The sequence below is a fragment of the Cynocephalus volans genome, chromosome 2 (genome assembly GCF_027409185.1).
Source record: "Cynocephalus volans isolate mCynVol1 chromosome 2, mCynVol1.pri, whole genome shotgun sequence".
Lineage (NCBI taxonomy): Eukaryota > Metazoa > Chordata > Mammalia > Dermoptera > Cynocephalidae > Cynocephalus > Cynocephalus volans.
In genome coordinates this window covers 197386181-197407141 of record NC_084461.1, presented here as the reverse complement: position 1 = coordinate 197407141, position 20961 = coordinate 197386181, and the positions used below count along the sequence as shown (strand labels likewise).

Genomic DNA, 20961 nt, shown 5'->3' with positions numbered 1-20961 from the left:
CTACCTCTAGTCTATAATTTATTTTTGTATGGCCTTCTACCTAAGAGTAATCTTCACATTTTTAAAGGGTTGTAAGAACAAAAAGGAGAACAGAGAGAGGGAAAGACAAAAAAGAGAAAGAAGAATATGCAAGAAAACTGCATGAAACCAGCAAAGCTAAATATTTACTGTCTGGCTAAGGACAAATGGAATAAGTTATGGGAAAATGTGGTATGCCTGATCCTTAGTAAGCCCTCAATAAATACAGCTTCTCTTATTACTGATATTACTATTATTTTCCAATTACTGCTTTTCTTCATATAATTGGAATTTGAGAATAAGAATAGCTAGCCTAGAGTAATTTATAGGATGGTGTGAGATTAAACACAATGAAATGAGGTTAATCAGTGTGGAAGAGAAAAGAGATGTGACTCTAACACTAATGAATATTTATTGTATGTGTTACATATAAACATAGATATGATCTCCATTCAGCAAATCATTGAGTGCCTACTGGGAACCAGATACTAGTTTGGTTTTAGGTACTCCGCTAAGCAGAACAGATGTGGTCCCTGCCATTGTGGAGTTTTTGGACGAGTGAGATAGGAGAAAATGTCAATAAACATAGGATGATGAAGAGGAAGAAGATTAAGTTGCACAAATCATCTTAAAGAATGAGAAGAGCCAGAAGAGGACTCAGAATCACTGGTCTTGGGTCCATCTCTCCAGTGTGATAAATGTGTGATGTGGGAATAACCACCTAATTCCCACACATTCCACAGTTAGAACCTCCGGATGCTATCCTGATACTCCTACACATTGTTTTGGTTCGACAACTCACAAATCTTTGGGCTCCACATGTGTGGAGAATGGATTAGGCCAGGATTCTTGAACAGCTGTTGTTGCAGGCATCTGAAAAGCTGAATGTGCATAAGCAGAGAATGCAGAGGGAATGTTTTCAGGATGCATTGAATAACTTCTCCCAGCTCTGTAGTCTTGTTGTAGACAGCTGAGTAGAAGCAAAAGCAGAAAGCTCAAGCTGGTGAGTAGCTGTAAGTTAACTTGGTTCTTCCTTGAGTCAAGAAGACAGAGTGCCTGGGATTGAAACCCAAAGGATGAACTTCATATTTGCAGAATGTGGTCAAATCTGGATATTATATACAAGTATTAGTTCTTTCAGCTATAAACCCAAATCCAAATGGCTTGCTTAAAAATGACACTTGTAGGTGGCTTTGAATGATAACCCAGTTTGGAGGAGTTCAGACAGAACAGTGTTTCTCAACTGGGAGCGATTTTTCTCCCCCAGGGGACATTTGGCAATGTCTGGAGACAAGTTTGGAGGGTGCTACTGGCAATGAATGGGCAGAGAGGGCCAGGGATGATGCTCAACATCTTACAAAGCACTGGACGACCCCCGCACAAATAATTACACAGTTGGAACTGTGCGAGGTTGAGAAATTCTGATAGATCTCCTTATCATGCAAATATTTGAAGCCACTTCTGCAGGGTTTAAAGTTCCTCCCTTAAAATTGTTTGGAGTTGCCCATTTTCAAAATGGCTTCTGACCAATCCTAGAAGGATCTGCCCTGGTCCAAAAAGGCTGCAAAGGAGTCAGTTGCCGAAATGGTTTTGTCCGGGCCCCTGCTGTCACCCCCTGACTGCAGAACCAATGGAAGAGGCCCAGTTGTGGACCGAACCACCTGGGATCGCTGAAGAAGGGGGAAAGAGACTGGTGACGAGTGGACCGAGTTTTCCACGTCGAGATCCTGGGCCACGGGAGGGAACTAAAGCTCTGTATTTTAGGCTTCACCAAGTTTCGCGGTGTGGAGTTGGAGGTGCGTGAGTCTGAGCGGCCCCCGGACCCGGTGCCTGGCCTCGCCCCCTCCCGCCGCGGCGTGCGGTGGTTCGCCCCCCGCACTTCCCCATTCGGGGCAGTTCTGCCCGCAGAAGTCGGTTCGCGAGCTGTCAGCTCGGGCGGGAGCGCGGCGGGGCGCGGGGTGGGCGCGGCCGACCCGGTCTCAGACCCGGCCCGCGACCCCGGACCTCCCGCGCGCCCCGCACGCAGCCCGCTAGGCCGCCTGGCCGCGTCCCTCGCTCGTTCGCTCGCCGTCTTGTCCTCTCGCTCACCGGCCGCCGGGTGGGCGGGCGCCGGAGACCCCGCCGGGGCCGCGGCTTTTGGCAGGCGGGCAGCGAGGCCCCTGCTGCGGCCTCCTCGCCATGTCCTCGGCCTCCGATGCCAGCGTCCACTTCCCCCTGCACCTCCTGGTCTGGAACAACGACTACCGGCAGCTGGAGAAGGAGCTGCGGGGCCAGGTAAGGGCGGGGCGGGGGGTCTCTCCGGTGGGGGCTGGAGGGGACGGGTCGGGTGTCGTTTCGCTTCCCTGAGATCATTTCCAGTCCTCTGCCCCGGTGCCCCGCAGACCCCTTCAACTTTGCGGTCATTGGACAATAATGCTAATAGGACGTTTATTGGGTGCTTACTGTGCCAGACCCTGTGCCAAGGGCTTTTTGTACATTATTTCTTAACCTTTCCAATAACGCTGGGAGGTAGGTACTATTATTATTCTATTTGACAGAGAAGGAAACTGAGGCTCTCAGAGGTTACGTGCCTTGTGCAAGGCCGCTCATACCAAGTCGGGATTTTAAATCAGGCCGGCTGACTCCGGAGGGCACCGTCTTAACCATTATTAGGCTCTGCTGCCTCCAAGACATAAGAACAACAGACATTCTTGTAAGGAAGGGCTTGGTTCGTTTTGGAGTCCAGGTTCTAACTCACCCTGTGACCTTGGGCTGGGTATTTTCCCTCTCTGGGTCACATTAACTTATTTGTAGAATGAGGATGTTGGTACTGATGTGAACAAACCCAGTTCTTGACTGATTGATAGGTCTGGGGCAAGTCTCAGGAATCAGCATTTTAACAAGTTCCCCAGGGAGACTGAAACATAGTAAAGTTTGAGAATCACTGGTGCTCAGGCTCCTTAAAATCCCTTCCTGTTCTAAAGTGCTTTGATTCCTTGTCTTTTATTTATTGCCATGTCTTTAAAGCAGTGGTTCTCAATTAGAGGTGATTTTTGCCCCCCCAGGGGACATTTAGCAATGCCTGGAGACATTTTTGATTGTTACAGGTGGGGACTGGGTGCTCCTGGCATCTAGAGGGTAGAGGCCAGGGATGTTGCTTAACATCTTACAATACACAAGAGAACCCCCCACAACAAAGAATTATCTGGCCCCAAACATCAATAGTGTCTTGGTTGAGAAACTGTGCTTTAAAGGTATCCCAGCAATTCTGGGAGGTATTGGTTCCCTCGGGTTACAGGATAACAAATTTAGCAGTTAGAAAAAATTTGCAATTACCCCTGAAATCTGGTGTAATTGTTCTTGGCTTTATTCCTTTTATTCAGTGTGTTAAAGACCTGGTTTTTGAATGGTTCAAAATTGACCCTATAATTGTAAAGAAAATTTAGAGGAAAAGGAGCATTGATTTTCTTTCGGTTAGCAAAAATCGAGCAAGGACAGCATCACCATGTTTGGTAAACGATTACTGCTAGGCATGTCCTTGCAACCTGCCATATTTATTTTAAGTTGATTGAGCACCCATGGGAAGTCAAAAGTGCCCTTTTTTCATTTAAAGAAGAATTCCAGACAGAGTACACTTTTGTAAGTCATTGTTTTAATTAGTTGAGACATGCTCCTACACCAAATGATTCACCATTAGGCCTCGCAGTATACCTGATGGTTTAATTCCCTCTCTATTACGAGACGTGGCTCTGAGAGAATCCTTCACCATTTTACTCTTAGCTCTTTCTCTGAGTCTCATCTATTATGCTTAAAAAATGACCAGTTCTGGTTTTTAAGCATCTGCTTCTTTTTGCACCTGTACTTCCTTAGTACAGTGGCTGCCCAGCTTGCAAAATGTTGAAAGTACAAAGAAAGTACCAGAATTAAAATCCTATTTGATAGCGAGGTTCATCATTAAACCACATATTCTTTCAATACTGATTTATGAAAACAGTGGGCTTTCTATTATTTGAAAGTGAAGGAAAGAGTTTAACTGCTTGATAAGATAAGAACAAAGTCTTGGTTTATAATCTGAAGTGTGACACAGTTGAGTTAGCTCTTTTTCCTGCAGCTGTAATGAGAGTGTTCATTGAGAGTTCTCTGTGCCTCTTACCTTGAAAAACGTTAAGGCCATTTGTAATTAGGCAAGTATAATTTTGCAGCACATTTTCCTGGAGTAAATTGGTCCTTAATGCCTTTGACTGCCAGGGAGATTAAGGAGGAATTTTCATACTTGGTAATAATTTGGTTTTGACTCTGTTATTGGTTGTCACTGTGAATCATTTCACGGTATACCAGTTTCCTCTGGGGAAGAGATAGTTGAAGTGTATTCGTGGAGAATGTCTTGACTGTGGAAGCTTGATTGTCACGACAATTTCAGTCCCCAAACTTGGCCATTTATGGGGTCAGACAGGGCTGGCTTCATGGGCACGAGACCTGTGCAGTTGCACAGGGCCTTGTGCTTGGTTTAATGCTCTGTTTTCACTGTCTTGAAATTCTTTACTATTTTTGAAAACGGGTTTTTTGCATTTTCATTTTTCTCTGGGCCCTGCAAATTATGTAACTGGTTCAGGGTCAAGAAGTTGATAATTGATATTATTAAGATACATGGCAAGAAGTATTTTGTTGCTTTCATATTTATGTAGATCCTCTGTTAATTTTGCAAAACAGCCACCCACCTCTGTGGCATGGGGGCATTTGGGTTTGATGGCCAGCACTTATGCTGATTAAGTTGTGAGCCTGGGCATGTTACTTTCCTTTGCTGAATTGTTTCATCACGTGTAAAAATGGGGAGAGTAACGCCAAAAGCTTATTATTTTGCTAAGCCCCACACTGAAGTGTATTATGTGCAGTCTTAGATTTAATTCTCACACCAGTCCTCTGGGGTGTGTGCTCCTGTGAGTCCCATCTTACAGATGAGGAAATTGAGGTGAAGAGGCTCAGTTGCATGCCCAACCAGTGGCTGAGCCAGAATTTGAACCCAGAAAGTTGGACTCTCTCCAAATCCTGTATTCGTGTATTATTTTTTTTGCAAGAAGCTCAGAAAGAAACTAATATTTAGTTAGCATCAACAATTCATTCATTCATTCCAGAAATATTCATCGAATACCTACTACGTTCCAGACACTATTCTAGGCATTGAGGATGGAACCATAGCAAGTCATACTAATTTTCTGTCCTAGCGGAGCTTGGAATTTTGTGGCAAGAAACAGAATAGTAAATAGGCAAATGAGCGCGTAATTAACATAAATACAGATTGTGATTTATATGAAATCAACTATATATCTAGATATTGATTATGTGTATATATGTAAATATAGATATATATGTATAAACCTAAATGTCTATATTGATGTATATAAGTATATGTATGTCTTTATCCATCACATATTTTATCTATATAAAATCACATTGAATTATCACAGAAGATCATAGAACACTATTCCCTCTCATTTTGTAGATGAGGCTCAGAAAGGTTAGAGATCTTTCCCAAGGTCAGACAGTTGTAAAGATCAGAGCCAAGATTTGAACCCAGGCAGTATTCTACTGGTTCACCAAGTTATGCTACTGAGCTCCCTGGTAAGGTGGGAAAGTGGGAGTTAGGAGGGAATGGGATTGCCTAGAATTGCTAAGAGTGGTCCAGAAAGACTAACAAAAAGGAGCAAAATACCACAAAGTCAAAAAGGGGCAAAATATCACAGAACCAGAAAGGGGAAGGAGGTCCTGACTTGGAAAATAGGGGGAGGATTTGAAATTTTCCTTGAGAATTTCTAGGCAAATCCTGTATTCTTAACACCTCTGCTATGCTTCTTTCAGTAACAAAGCCTGCATGTCAGGATTGTAGAGGGTCCGAAAGATACGGATCTGAAAGTGCAAGCATGTAGTAAATGGGAGTGATACCACTGAGAATGAATGAATGAATTGTTGATGCTAACTAAATATTAGTTTCTTTCTTTTTTTTTTTTTTTTTTTTGTCATTTTTTTCGTGACCGGCACTCAGCCAGTGAGTGCACCGGTCAGTCCTATATAGGATCCGAACCCGCGGCGGGAGCGTCGCCGCGCTGCCAGCGCAGCACTCTACCAAGTGCGCCACGGGCTCGGCCCAATATTAGTTTCTTTCTGAGCTTCTTGCAAAAAAAACCCCACAAATACAGGATTTGGAGAGAGTCCAACTTTCTGGGTTCAAATTCTGGCTCATCCACTGGCTAAGCATGCAACTGAGCCTCTTCACCTCGGTTTCCTCATCTCTAAGATGGGACTTATAGGAGCACCCATACCAGAGGATTGGTGTGAGAATAAGCTGCTGTTAATATAATCATCATTTATAAACCTGGGAATCTAGCTTCTTTTATGTATGATCCAGTTTTTCTATGAGAAACATGTATTGGTTGCATAATTAAAAAATTTCTATCACCCCAGCAATAAAACGAGCTGTGAGCCAGTGAATTTCTGCCATCCACTCCTTCATTCCTTCCATCACGCGAGTGAATCTCGAGGCAGGCACACTGGTGGTTGTAAGAGTTTTATTTTGTTCCAGGAACAGCAGTACAAAAAGAATCAAGTTTATCCCGATGAAGAGGATAAGCACATGTTCCTGTGTGTGCGTGTGAGAGCCAGCCCGAGCACCACCGTCTAGCTAATAGCTGGTGTTTGTGTAACTTTGCCATCTATGAGACTGACCTTCAGCATTTGTTCAGCAGTGCCTCTTAACCCATCTTTAATGTTCAGTGGGGCCTTGATGTTGGTTGTTGAAGTTGAAACTGTGCTCTGGTTACGTTACTTAACTAGAGAGGTCTGTTAACCTCCTTTGGCCTTGAACACCTTGAAGGGGACAATGAGTGCTGAAGGGGACAAATGCAAAGTTGAGTGTGTGCAGGGTAGGGAAAACCCTGAGACTGGGTGGGGTGGAGAGTGGTAGATGAGGCCTGATTCCAGAACCATCCTGTTAGGAAGCCAGCAGGTGAAAGCACAGCACCCAGGCAAGAGGAAGAGAACATTCCACACAGCTGCAATACCTGGAGCCTGCCAGGGAACCACCCGGGGTTTTTCCGCCAGCCTGGTGCAGCCCAGGGGAGGCCACTGGACACACATTCAAGTCCGTGCCTGTTAGCTGGAGGCCTGCAGTGAGCCAGGGGCTGGACATCCAAGACAGAGAGCCTAGTGCCTACTCTCAGTGTGCCCCCTGAGGCCATCGGGACTCAGGCTAACCGCAGGAAAACTCAGGCTAACCGCAGGAAACGGGCCTATGCAATATCTCTTCCCACCTGACTTGGGGTGGAGGCCACAGCCGAGGAGGACCGGGGTGTGAAACAGTGAGAGTGGTTGACTGTTGAGAGAAAGGAGGGGCTAGTTGGCAGCCTCTTGCTGGAGGGTTCCCCTTGTACTGCAGAGGTAACAGTGATAGTTTGTGGAGCGCTTATTATGTGCTTGGTACCTAACCGAAGCACAGAAGGGTTAATAATTCACCCAAGGCTATGAGGAAGCTGGAAATGGGGCGCAGGTTGTCTGGCTCTGCAGCTTGCCCTCAAAGCTTGGCCGCTTACTGCTTCTGGAGGAGTATGGCAGAATGGTAAAGAAGGCTTTTGAGCAAGAAAAGTGGATGGGCTTAGATTAGCCAATAGGAAGATGTGCAGAAATCTTATTCCTTGTGTTCTTTTGGGACATTCATAGTTAAAAGGGGTAGCTATTTTTAATCTGATACAGCCCATGGCTGAAGAAACTTAAAGGGAAAACCTAAATGATCAAAAGTGAATTCCAGTTGAATTCTGAAAGCCCTTGCTTTCTGAACTATTATCATCAGTTGAAGATCCTAAGCCCCACTATTAACTGTAATACAATTTAAACAAATCCGTTTTGGGAAGAAAGTAACAGCTTATATGAAATTACATAGTGTGGGTGTATGATAATGAGAGCTAACCTTGTTAGTGCTTACCGTGCTGTTGAGCATTGTACTAAGTTAAGGCCTTTACCCTGTAAGAACTCTAAGGTAGGTGTTTTTTTTTGTTCCCATTTTATAAGCGAGCAAACTGAAGCTCAAGAGAAATTAGGCAACTTGTCAAATGGTATATAGATGAGAGATTAGTTTCAGATATTACATATAAACACATACATGTTGATTTTTTAAACATCTTTTTATGTTAAACATTTTTATTGATGTTTAATGTTCACTTATCCCTTAGTCTATCCATTTAAAGTGTACTATTCAATGGTTTTTAGTATATTCACTGAGTTATGCAACCACTGCCACTTTCAAGTTCCAGAACTTTTTCATCACCCCAGAAAGAAACCCCATAGCCCTAGCAGTCATTCTGCATTTCTCTCTAACCCTTTCAGCCCCAGCTAACCACTAACCTACCTTCTGTTTTAATAGATTTGCCTATTCTGGACATTTCATCTAATTAGAATCATACAATATGGCCTTTTATGTCTGGCTTCTTTGACTTAGCATAATGTTGTGGTTCTTCATTCCTTTTTATGACTTAATAATATTCCATTTTTATAGATACATTATATTTTGTTTATCCATTTGTCAGTTAACGGACATTTGGGTTGTTCCTACTTTTTGGCTATTATGAATAATACTGCTGTGCACATTTGCTTGTAAGTTTTTGTATGGGTATGTATATTTCATTTCTCTTGGAGAGGAATAGCTGGGTCATACATATGGTCTCTCTGTGTTTTACTTTTTGAGGAACTGCCAACTCTTTTTCAAAGTGGCTGCACTACTTTACATTCCAGTTTCTCCACATTCTTGCAACACTTATTGTCTGTCTTTTAGATTGTAGCTATCCTAGCGGGTGTGAAATGGTATCTCACTGTGGTTTTGATTTGCATTTCTCTAACAGTTAGTGACGTTGAGCATCTTTTCATGTGCTTATTGACGAGTTGTACCTCTTCTTTGAGAAATGTCTGTTTAAATCCTTTGCCCATTTTAAAATTGAGTTATTTGACTTTTTATTGTCGAGTTATAAGAGCTTTTCATGTATTCTGTATACTAGGCCCTTATCAGTATATGATTTGCAAATATTTTCTCCCATCCTGTGGGTTGTCTTTTACTTCTTCCTTTCCAATATGGATACTTTTTACTTCTTTTTCCTGCCCAGTTGCCCTGGTTAGAACCTCTAGTGTGAGGGTAATTCAAAAAGGTTCACAGAAAGATTCATGTTATCTTTTGATTCTATTTTTCCACATACTTTTTGAAGTGCCCTCATACAATGTTGAATAGAGTAGTGAAAGAGGGTATCTTTGTCTTGTTCCTTATTTTAGGGGGAAAACATCGAGTCTTTCACCATTAAGTAAAATGTTAGCTATGGGTTCTTCATGGATACTCTTTGAGGAAGTTCCCTTCTATTCCTAGTTGGTTTGAAAGTTTGTTTTTGGGCTGACCCCGTGGCTCACTCGGGAGAGTGCGGCGCTGGGAGCGCATCGGCGCTCCGGCCGCAGGTTCAGATCTTATATAGGGATGGCCGGTGTGCTCACTGGCTGAGCGCGGTGCAGGTGACACCAAGCCAAGGGTTGCTATCCCCTTACCGGTCACAAATAAAGACAAAAAAAAAAAAGAAAGAAAGTTTGTTTTTGTTTTTGTTTTGTATCATGAAAGGGTGTTGGATTTTCTCAAATGCTTTTTCTGGGTCTGTTGAGATGATCGTGTGTCTTTGTTTCGTTCTGTTCATGTGGTGTTACATTAATTGATGATCAGATGTTAAACTACTCTTGCATTTGTAGGATAGACCTTACTTGGTCATAGTATATAATAACCCTTTTTATATGTTGGGGAATTTGGTTTGCTCATATATTGTTGAGGATTTTTGCCTGTATATTCACAAGAGATATTAGTCTTGTGTTTTTCTTTTCTTATGATGCATCTGTCATCTGGATAATACTGGGTTCATACAGTGAGTTGAGAATTTTCCTTCCTCTTCTATTTCTTGGAAGAGTTTGTAAAGAATTGGTATTAATTCTTCTTTAAATGTTTCATGGAATTTACTAGTGAAGCCATCTGGGGCTGCTTTTCATGGTGGAGAGTTTTTAAATTACTGATTCAATCTTTTTGCTTGCTATACATTTATTACTATTTTCTATTTCTTCTTGAGTCAGTTTTGCTAGTTTGTGTCCTTCTAGGAATTTGCCTTTTTTATCTGTTATCTAACTTGTTGACATACAGTTGTTCACAGTATTACTGTATAATCCTTTTTATTTCTGTAGAGTTGGTAATAACAACATTTTCTCTTTCATTCCTGATTTTAGTAATTTCAGTCTTCTCTCTTTTTTTCTTGGTCAATCTAACTAAAAGTGTGTCAATTTTGTTGACATTTTCAAAGAAACAGCTTTTGGTTTTATTGATTTTCTTTATTGTTTTTCTTTTTCTATTGGCAGCTGGCTGGTATGGGGACCCAAACCCTTGATCTTGGTGTTGTAACACCACATTCTAACCCAGCTAACCAGCCAGCCTCTGTGTTGTTTGTCTATTTTCTGTTTTACTCATTTCCCCTCTAATCTTTATTCACCCATTGTTTTTAAATCATATTCTCACTATAATATATTATATTTTCTCTCCCCTCTTTTCAAGTGAGAAAGGGACAGGAGGCTATGAAGAGTTATAATTAGTCAAGCAAAATGTGCTGCTCTATGGCTTATACACATGTTTTTTCTATGGTCCAAAATAGAAAAAAGTTAACAACTTAATGTATTTGGTTTTTATATTTGTACATCATATCTGACCATTGCCCAGGAACTTGAGTGTTAATCCTTAGTCTGAGATGTTAGTTTTGTTCTGAGGTGTGAATTGCAGTATGTAGAGTTTCTCCTTTCATGTGATAAATATTGTTAAGCACCTCTTCTATGGCAGGCAGTGTGCTAAACCTAGCACCTTTCGCTGGGATTGAATTTGTTGCATAAGAAAATGCTTAGTTTATATAAAAGATGTGTAGGAAGATAATGGGTTTGCTAATTATTTCTTTCTTGCTAAACTTCAACTGTGTTCATAGCTCATAAATTCATAGCCTTGTTACTTTAAAGAAGACAATTATTTAATGCAAGTTAGAGACTACGGTGGCGGAAGCTAGGAAATATAAGATTTGGATCCCTCTGGAATTTTCAATGTCTTTGGTGCAATGAGCAAGCCATACCCTTGGGAAAAGTCAGGGCATCATGGGAGGTGGTGTGGACCATGTTCCAGGGGACACAATGGTATTTCAGCTCCTGGGAGGTCCAGGAGGACTTGTGTTTAGCTAGCAGAATGTCTTCAGCCACTTTTATTATTCCTTGATAACGGTTCTTATCTTCGCTGTATGATAGCTATGACATAATTTTAGCAAAACAAAGAGATCCATTCAATAGCTGTTGAGTTGTGTTTGTTCATTCACAGTCCTGCTTCACTTTCCCGTGGCACATTCTGTATATCTGCGGAGACTGCAGTTAGTGCCTGCGCAACTTGCATCTCAAATGAAGATAAAGCATATTTTCTAAGAAGTATTATGGCGTTTAAAATGTTTTTACATTCCAAAAGTCCCATGGCAGTTTATTGTGTCCTTGGAAGAACTTTCAGAACTGTGTTTTGCAGCAGTGCCCAGTTATTCAGACTTAGCTCACACCAGAGAAACTGCTGCTTGGTTCTGGAGACCCAGTGTGGGTACCAAAAGGAAGACCAGAGTAGCAGAATAGGAATAAAGAGATAAAAGCCAAATATGTATGTCTAGCATGGGGAAGAAAACCCTCAAGGGGATGGCCTGAAGTGATGTGTGTGTGTTTTTACATTTTTTGTATAAATACATCTACATATATGTCTGGCATCTGTAAGACCTGCTGATGCTACTGGATTTTAGGTGCTACTTCAGGGCACTTGGAACTCAATATTCAATATTGAGAGTGGTGTTTCGGTGGGAATCCATCTAGAGAATGTAATTTTATTCTGACCCAAATTATCTTTTGTACTTTCAGTTTTGATCAAAGTCTTGCACTTCCTGTTCTAGACTTGAATGCTGATATGTGCTTCAGAAATCCCCCACTTTCCATGTCATACGGTGTTGCATTTCGTGAAAGCTCTTAGCCTTATTTAGACTGAATTTGAGTGCTGTTGAGAGCTTAAAGTTGTGTTGGATATTCTGAGGCCTATTGCGAATGTTTATTTATTAGGCACTTAACTTTATAGAAAAGGAACTCAGTAACTATCATCTTTATTTATAGTCCCCAAATTTGTACTTTGTGTCTATATGCAAACATACCTTTTTACATATGTTGCCGTAATGAATGTATAAATATTGTATTCTATTTTTTGTATTTAATCTATTTCTCAAGCACATTTCCATGTTTTCATGAAATATATCCAATGATATAGGTGCCTGTGTTTATTTCACAGAATGTGGAGGCTCTGGATCCACGAGGTCGAACTTTATTGCATCTTGCTGTTTCTTTGGGACATTTGGAATCGGCTCGAGTCTTGCTTCGACATAAAGCAGATGTGACAAAAGAAAATGGTCAGGGATGGACAGGCATGTATACTTTTAAAATAATTTAAAGTCATTAATTTTGGTTTTTCTTTCTGAGTAAAGGCCAGTCTCAATCATAGTTCTCAGAGTCATCTTTATTTTAAGACTGTTCCTCTCTTGGGACTGCGGTGGGTGCAAGGAGCTGGAGCTGGGATGCAGGCTCCCCATGTGCAGTACAATGGCCTGAATTGTACTCATCCTGAAACAGCTCTCGGTGCAAACTCTTCCCACTCTACATGAGTGTGAAGACAAGTTCTACCCCGGGAATATAGTGGTAACTCCACTGAATCCATCAGGATAGGCAAAAATCAAAAAGACATTATGGCTAGAAATAGCTTCTTCCAGTAAATCCTGGCATTTCACTTTTATGCAAACTTTGTTACTGTTGGTCAGAGGAATTTTGTGTTGACTGAGCAAGGATACTCATAAGCATGAGCCCTGCCTTCCAGATCTACATGTCACCAGAGTTGTATGATTGCACAGTTAAAGCCAGCTCTCTGAAAATGTTGGCAGGATATCAGAACCAGCAGTAAGGGGGGGGGGGGTAGGGGTAGGGTGGAAAGGGTTTGATCAAGAGGCTAAGAGTGCTCTATTTTCTTTTTACTCAGTTAAGAGCTAGCAGTCAGAAGTCATGGTAATAAATGATCAGGTTGGACTCTCTCCTTCTTTGAAGAAAATGTTGGTTTTGATCTATACAGATAGTTTTCAGACTGGCTGTGGAATTTGTCAGAAAGTATGAGAATACTTGGTGATTAAATTTCACCCTTTTGTTTTCCAGTTTTACACGAGGCTGTGAGCACTGGCGATCCCGAGATGGTGTACACAGTTCTTCAGCATCGAGACTACCACAACACATCCATGGCTCTACAGGGAGTTCCTGAGCTGCTTCAAAAAATTCTCGAGGTATCAATAAAAATGTGGCATGCCATAACTTGAACTAAATGCTGATAAAATACCTGGAGACATAGTTTAATATCCTTGTGTGCCTTCCTAAAGAGGTTTATGAATAGTGAAGACAATGTATTGAGTACCAAATAGTTTTATTCCTTGCCTTTCCAACTTATCGAATTTTGGGATCTTTTACAAATTATATTTCCAGATCACTGGGCCTACCCTTTTAAGTGTTATTTAAAAATTATAACTTGGCCGGCCAGTTAGTTCAACTGAGTAGAATGCTGCCTTGTAACACCAAGGTCAAGGGTTCAGATCCCAGTACTGGCCAGCCACCAAAAAAAACAATATAATAAAAAAAAAACTTAAGGAAAATGGACATCAATCACAATTAATTTGTCTAAGTGCCTGCTTTCTTAAAAGTAGCACTCTGAGCATAGGTAATCTCGAGGAAGTTGTAATGAGCATCATTACTGTGCAGGAATGTTGAGGGCCTGTTGAGGTTCAGAGGTCTGTATGTAACTTCTCCTTGTTAACCATTACTATTTTATGGTTTCTGATCCATTGCCTTTATTTATATGCAGCTATTGGCTTTGGGCAGTTTATTTGTCTTACGAATTAAAGTGAATGAGCACTATGACATTCAGAAGCCTTTCTTTTTTTTTTTTTAAAGATGACCAGTAAGGGGATCTTAACACTTGGCTTGGTGTTGTCAGCACCACGCTCAGCCAGTAAGCAAACCTGCCATCCCTATATAGGATCCGAAGCCGTGGACTTGGTGTTATCAGCACCACACTCTCCGGAGTGAGCCACGGGCCGGCCCCCAGAGACCTTTCTTAAAAACATTTACTTCTACACTCATGGATTGTTTTGAATAATGTTTGCCATTCCTCAGATAATCTTTGTTATTTGAGAGAACAATCTTATTGGTAAACCATGTGCAATGTTCCCGGGGCAGCAGGTGACAAGAAAGTATCAGTGGTTCAGTTTTCATGTTGTTTATTCTCAATTTAAGCACAGAAGCGAGCTCCCCCAAATATCTATAAAGTTATTTGCTAGATAGGTTAGCTTTACAACTTTAGTTAAAACATAATTTGTGAGAAAAATTAATAGCTAATGAGAAAAGGAGCAACTTTTTTATAATTATGGCAATCGTTGTTCATTATTTGAGTACTCCTTTTAAAAAAAAATTTCTCTGACACTTAGGCTAAATCATCCCTAAGATATTCATTTCCCATGTACTAAAATGAAACTTCCCATGAAATATGAAGTAGTTGCATGCATTGTTTTAAAAATAGGCGTGTATTTGTGAGTGTGCAAAGATCACGTGGATTAATTGTTTTCTTATCTAACTTACTGTAAGAGGAAATAAAAACATCATTTGCCCATTTGACAAAACAGAAAATGACTTATTTAACATGGGGTCTCAAAATTTAAAAGTTCAGTGTTAAGGATTTTCTTTTTTTACCTGTATTGATCCATAGCAGTGGACTGCACTGAATTGTACTCTCTGCTTGAAGTTATAGACAGTCCCAAAATGACCTGTGTTCTTAATGGCACCAGAGGCTATTATTGATGTTTTGTCTTTCGACAGTGGCTTCTTATAACAGAGCCAGCCTATCTTATCAGCCACCTCTTGGAGGTTATCTTTGCCCATCATTGGAATCCTGGCTGGTTTTACTCCAGGCTAGATTCCTGGTCTACCTGCCTTGTTCTTTTCTTAAAAACTATGGCAAAGCCTTGAGAGTTTGAAGGAACAGAAAAACACCTGGGATCTCTAGAATTTCTCTTCTGGGATGGAACTGTTGAATTTCTTAAGTAGCTCTTCAAGAATTTTCTAGAAGAATTGATGGTAGATAAGAAAATAATCCTAAATATGGCTGCTCTGGTTGTGTAAAACTTCAGGAAGCCAAATTCTAAAAGTTTAATAGGAAAGTGGGGCAAAATCTTCTGTTAACTAGAGGGAAAATCCACTTCCCAGGGAAATGATGTCTAGCAGCCTCTTTTGGTTTCACAGCGTGGCAAAGCACTTCCCAGCGCACAAAGCCTTTTGCAGTCAAGTTCCCCATAGAACAGAAAGAATTGGCATTCCTTGTCTTTGCTCAGAATAGTCTGTTAACCACAGTGGTGGCAGTACTTAAGCCTGTCTTCCCAGGCTCATCTTTCTGTTACTGTTAGTAACCTGATTGAACCCCCAAGTCAGGTTTGACTTATAATTATCCCCTTCCAACCTTGTTACTTTCTGTTAACTTTCTTAACTGTCTGGACATAGTTTATACCAAGGTAAAATAACAGCCTGAATATGAAATAAGTGTTTATTTCAGTGAGTTTACTCTTTTGTTTCTTCTTATTTTCTCTGTTCTCCTTTAATTTTTTTAAAACCTTGTTAATCCTTACTGTGTTTGTGTCTAGTTATTAATGCCAAGGGTAATCTATTTTAAACCATTGTCTGTCCTTCAGGCTCCGGACTTCTATGTGCAGATGAAATGGGAATTCACCAGCTGGGGTGAGTGTCTGTAGGCTTGTCATTTTTTTGTTTCTGAATTTACTTAGCCTGAATATAGGCTTATTTTTTTTCTTTATGAAAGTTACACGTGTTTTTAAATCTAGGAAATGTATAGAGAAGAATGAGGAAAAATAATCACCTCTAGTCCCACTTCAACACAACTACTGTTGATGCTTTGGGTCTTTTCCTTCTAGTCTTTTCCTCCATGCGTAGAATCTTTCCCCTCCAACATTTATAAATATAGTATATGGACAGTTTTGTCTTCTCTGTTCATTGCTTATAGCTGATCTTTATCCATATTAATAGTTTTTTTCTTTCTTTTTTTAGGGGCTGGGTGACTGGCCAGTATGGGATCTGAATCCTTGACTTTGGTGTTACAACACTGTGCTCTAACCAACTGAGCTAACTGGCCAGCCCCATATTATTTGCTTTTAAAATGTCACTTTAAATTGTTAAAATTTTAATAAGTAGACTTACTATAATTTACTCATTTCCTTATGTGGTTCAGCATGCTTCTTTTAAACCTGTTATTCTAAGGAAGAAGATGAGGTGAATATTGGAATTGCTTATTTTTTACAAAATGGATGTATTTCTCTGAAGTATTATGTAAGGCAATTGACTGACAGTATATTCATAGAAGTTCTATTTTTATTTCTTGTAGACCAGTTAATGATAACTCCTAATTCCCAGGGTATCAGCCATTTTCATTTCCAGACTTCTCTTTCAGGTGGGAAGTCATATTTGTAATGAAACGTGTAAACAAGTAAAAAGAACATAAAAGAAGAGAACTTCAGATTGTTCTGAGAAACAAAGGAATTCTTTTCTAATGCAGATAATCACTCTGATTTAGGTTTTGTTAAAAAGTGGCATATTTTAGACATTTGATATTTTGAATGGTGTCTATGACAATAAGGGTAGGCCACTGCCATATGGCCAGAGTAGCACATGTGAATAGCAGAGGCCAGATGGATGTACTCTAGAGCCCTGGTGGGGGTCAGTCAGTGGGGTTCATTTCGGGATTGGGAATACTCTTGGGAAATTCGTTTAGAGTTTTCTCTGAACAGAAGGTCCATTTTTATTTTTTAAGAGCAACTTCCTTTATAGTGAGCATGGGAGCCGAGAAGTCCAGTCCTCTTTGATGGTCACATCTCACTACTTCTCTCCTTTTATTAAAGTCATATCCTGATTTCTTGGCCTGGGCGTTCTGCTTCACCCTTGGGTTTTTCTCAGTAGTACACTTCTCTCCTCCAGTGCCCTTGGTTTCCAGAATATGCCCAAACGATGTCTGTCGCATCTGGAAGAGTGGTGCCAAATTACGTGTTGATATCACATTGCTGGGATTTGAAAACATGAGCTGGATAAGAGGAAGGCGTAGTTTTATTTTTAAGGGAGAAGGTGAGTGATTCTGTTTTAGTAATCACTGCTCAAGCTAAATTACAGAATGAATTTTAACCATCAAAGCATGTTCACATTCTTGTACCTTATCTGTCTGATCCTACCTAGGGCATTTTGTTGTTGTTGTTATTTTTATTAATTATTCAGCTCTCCATCTCTATCTTAATTCTTGTCTGGGTAGTTCCCTTGCACATGTCATTTACCACCCAAAACTGTTACCCTGTGACACGTGTCTGTCTCACTCTCCTGAGCCCTTGAGTACAAGCCTTCTATTTTGCATCTGTGTATTCTCTCCATAGTCAGGCATGATATGATCTTCCTGAATGGAAGGTAAGAAATGGCCTTGCTCACCCAATGTTGTGCATAAATAATTTATATTAATTCTGTAATAATATATTTTATAAAGGAAATATATGAAATGTGTTGCTAGTAAACAGTACGAAGTATTTTAAAATTCTGTGTCTTTGGGGAAGATGGCCCAGAGCCTCCTATGAGTTGTGGAAAGCCGGCCAGATAATCCCTGTGCAGGTAGGTAATGGATAATCTGTACTCTTTATGTTTTATCAGATAGTGCCTGGGAGGAAAAATGTGAAAGATGATGCATTTCAACATATGAGGCTTCCTTGTTTTTGCGTCTTTCTTGCATTGTGCTTAGTTATGCCATTGTTTCCAATAACAGACAACTGGGCTGAGTTGATGGAAGTCAACCATGATGACAAAGTGGTCACCACTGAACACCTTGACCTTTCCCAGGAAATGGAACGCCTCACTCTGGACCTGATGAAGCCAAAAGGCAGGGAGGTTGAGAGGCGGCTCACAAGCCCAGTCATTAACACCAGCCTTGACACTAAAAATATTGCCTTTGAAAGGTATGAATTGAGACTCCAAATTTTAATGTCTAATCCCCCTTCTGCCATCTTTGGTGACGTGTATGTATTAATTAGAAATTATGGATAGATTGGGATTTTTCTAATATGGGTGGGTTTTAATAGTATTTTTATTTAATAGTATTTTTTTTAATACTAGGGGGTTTTAAGATTGATATCCACTCTAACCAAATAGAAACCATAGCTGACATCCTACATTGTCTGTCATTTTTATAGCATAGTGGTTAAGTCTTAGAGAAATGTTTTCGTATTCTTTTATGAGCCCTTTCTAGTGGATTTTATTCGAATCTTATTTTTCTTTTGGTATTTGTGGATCCACAACACTCCCTAGTCCCAAACCATAGAGTTTTGAGTTTCCAGAAACTAAAATTGACCCAGTATTGAATTTGATTTTACGATATTAGTCAGTCAAATTCACACTTGCTATATAGTTAAACTTGGTTCTTTTTCTCTCCGTGAGGCCTAATAGTTTAGAGCAAAAGTCTGGAGGGGGTTCAGTTCTGTTCCAGACTGGAGAAGAATTCTTTGCAGATGTCTGTGTCTTGGTTAATCTGGATGAGAACACCGTCACTAGTCATCTGCCTCTGGGTCACACAGAGGACATAGAGGGACTTTGAGTGTAAGGGAAGTAGAGGCTGTCATAGCTGTTAGCCTGAGTATTTCTACTGTGGACACACTGAACCTGGGGAGTCCACAAGAGCCAGAGCCCTTAGTGTTTGCCTAGGATTTCACATCCAGCTCTCTGTAACGAAAGTAACATAACCTGAGCTAAAATGGACACTATTATCCTGGATTTAGGCTTTTTTTTCTCTTGATGAATATACTAACTGCCCTCTCTTTTTATTTTTCTTTTCTTCTTTGTTTCCAATATAAAATTAGTTAATAAAACTGAGGGATTTCTGTTCATTCAGACATAGAACTTGTTATATGCCCTTTTCTTCTAATTTAGATGAAGCTCTGGAATTTAGGGTATCTGTAGCAGAAGAAAAAACCAGAATGCCTAGCCTGCGTAGTGTCCAGGTGCTGCTGCTACTGCTTCGGTAGGAGTAATAACATCCCTCAAGGCAGGATCAGTCCTCTCTCGCCAGCCTTCTTGCACTGGCCTAGCCAGATGACAGCTGTTGTCTTCCAGGGACAACAAGGTTTAGGGACTGACCACAGCTTTGTCTGGAAGGGTCTTAGAAAGACATGTCCAGGCTTCAGCATACTCCTCTGCAGACAGGAAGGGTACCTTCAGCTTGGGACTCTGTTCATGACGCTTCAAGATGAAAGAGGCCGCCACCACTGCTGCAGCCCTTCAGCAGCAAGGAGAGTTGGATAAACTGCCATCAGCAGGGCTTTGGGCAAGTGGCCTAATCTCTTCAGTGTTCTGTTTCCTTAGCTGAAAAAATAAGGGGGTGAATCTAGAGATGAAGTCTCTGAAGTGTGAGACTCTAAGATGTCATGAGAAGAGCCATTATTCCCTGTGCAGTTCATCAGCAGAATTGCTAACGTCATTGTTTGTTATTAAGTGTGATTTATGAAGAGAAGGTGATGATTACTGGCTGTTACCCACTGCGTATAGATGGGAATGATAGCACATTCCATTTGTACTGAGGACTAAGGCATGTTTTGTATTTGTATGGCCACAGGGTTTTCATGTTGTTCAAGCTAACTTTCCTTTTGCAACTGACAGTGGGTTGCTGAGAGAGAAGTTGTGGAAGACAGCTGCTTTTTTTTGTGGAGCTCAGAATTAAATGTGTGATCAGCGAACTTGTCGTGCATTGGGCAGGGATTTGAGTCACTCTTGTGTGTGAGCATTGCTGGTACAAAAAGTGCGCACATCTTCTAGCCAGATGTGTGAGTTCATTTGACTGGATTTGGAAGGTGTGGCTCTCCCTCATTTTAGGATAGTCACTTTTGTCAATTTCTTCCTTCTGGTACTGGGAGCTTGATGCTTGTAAATTAATACTCTCACCAGATTAATTTTTGGTCTTTATGTTCTCTGGTTGTAGTTTGGATTTTTTGCCTTTCCGAAAGACTATGCTCAAACAAAACACTCCCTGCCACCTTAAGAACCTTTCTCAAAATTGTGTTGCAGCCACCTGGACACAGTGCCTGCTAAGTGGCCTTGGTATGGTGGGCTCAGTGGAGACAGGCAGAAGTGAAAAGGCACAGGAGGGCAGGGTGTTCTGTCATCTTCAGATGCCTCCGCATGCAAACTTTATCTAGAGCCAAGCAGTCATTAGGATCTTGGTTTCAAAACAGGGAGTAGATGTTGAGTTTAATAACTAAACTGGTGTCAGAGTGTGGAAATGCAAAGGGCAGCAGAAGGCCAGGGCTGCCAAGAGAGCAGATGGGGGAGTGAGCATCTTGGTGGTCTCTCAGGAGAAGAGCACAGCCCAGACTTCTCAGCACATGTGAAGGATGACATGCAGCAGACAGCCATCCTTCAGTCCCTCAGAAGCCTCTGTGCTAGGAAACAGTGATTTCCCATGCCAAGATTATCAAGAAACTTTTTTTGTGTGGCTTGCTGGTATGGGTATCTGAACCCTTGACCTTGGTATTAGGAGGTGGTGCTGTAACCAACTGGGCCAACAGGCCAGTCCTTAAGTGACTTAAGCAGAGAGGAGGAACTGAGGATGGAATGAAGGGAAATATCTCAGTTTTCAACTATTGATGACTAAAGGGGACTGTGGCTTATTAATCAGTCAGATGTGGTCCCTAATCCCCCTGACGATTATTTTGTTTCTGAAGTATAAGTCGGAGATGGCATTTG

At 41.0% G+C, this 20961-nt stretch overlaps 1 protein-coding gene across 1 annotated transcript in view; it reads left to right on the top strand.

Annotated features, from left to right (window-relative positions):
• The first annotated feature begins 1963 nt into the window (after positions 1-1963).
• ANKRD13A (ankyrin repeat domain 13A) overlaps positions 1964-20961 on the top strand; it is a 33125-nt gene continuing 14127 nt past the window's right edge. The window contains exons 1-6 of the mRNA XM_063085969.1: positions 1964-2292; positions 12395-12527; positions 13303-13427; positions 15876-15921; positions 17173-17316; positions 17996-18185. Of these exons, the coding sequence (XP_062942039.1) occupies positions 2197-2292; positions 12395-12527; positions 13303-13427; positions 15876-15921; positions 17173-17316; positions 17996-18185 (734 nt within the window). The 5' untranslated portion in view covers positions 1964-2196. The remainder of the gene's footprint in view (positions 2293-12394; positions 12528-13302; positions 13428-15875; positions 15922-17172; positions 17317-17995; positions 18186-20961) is intronic.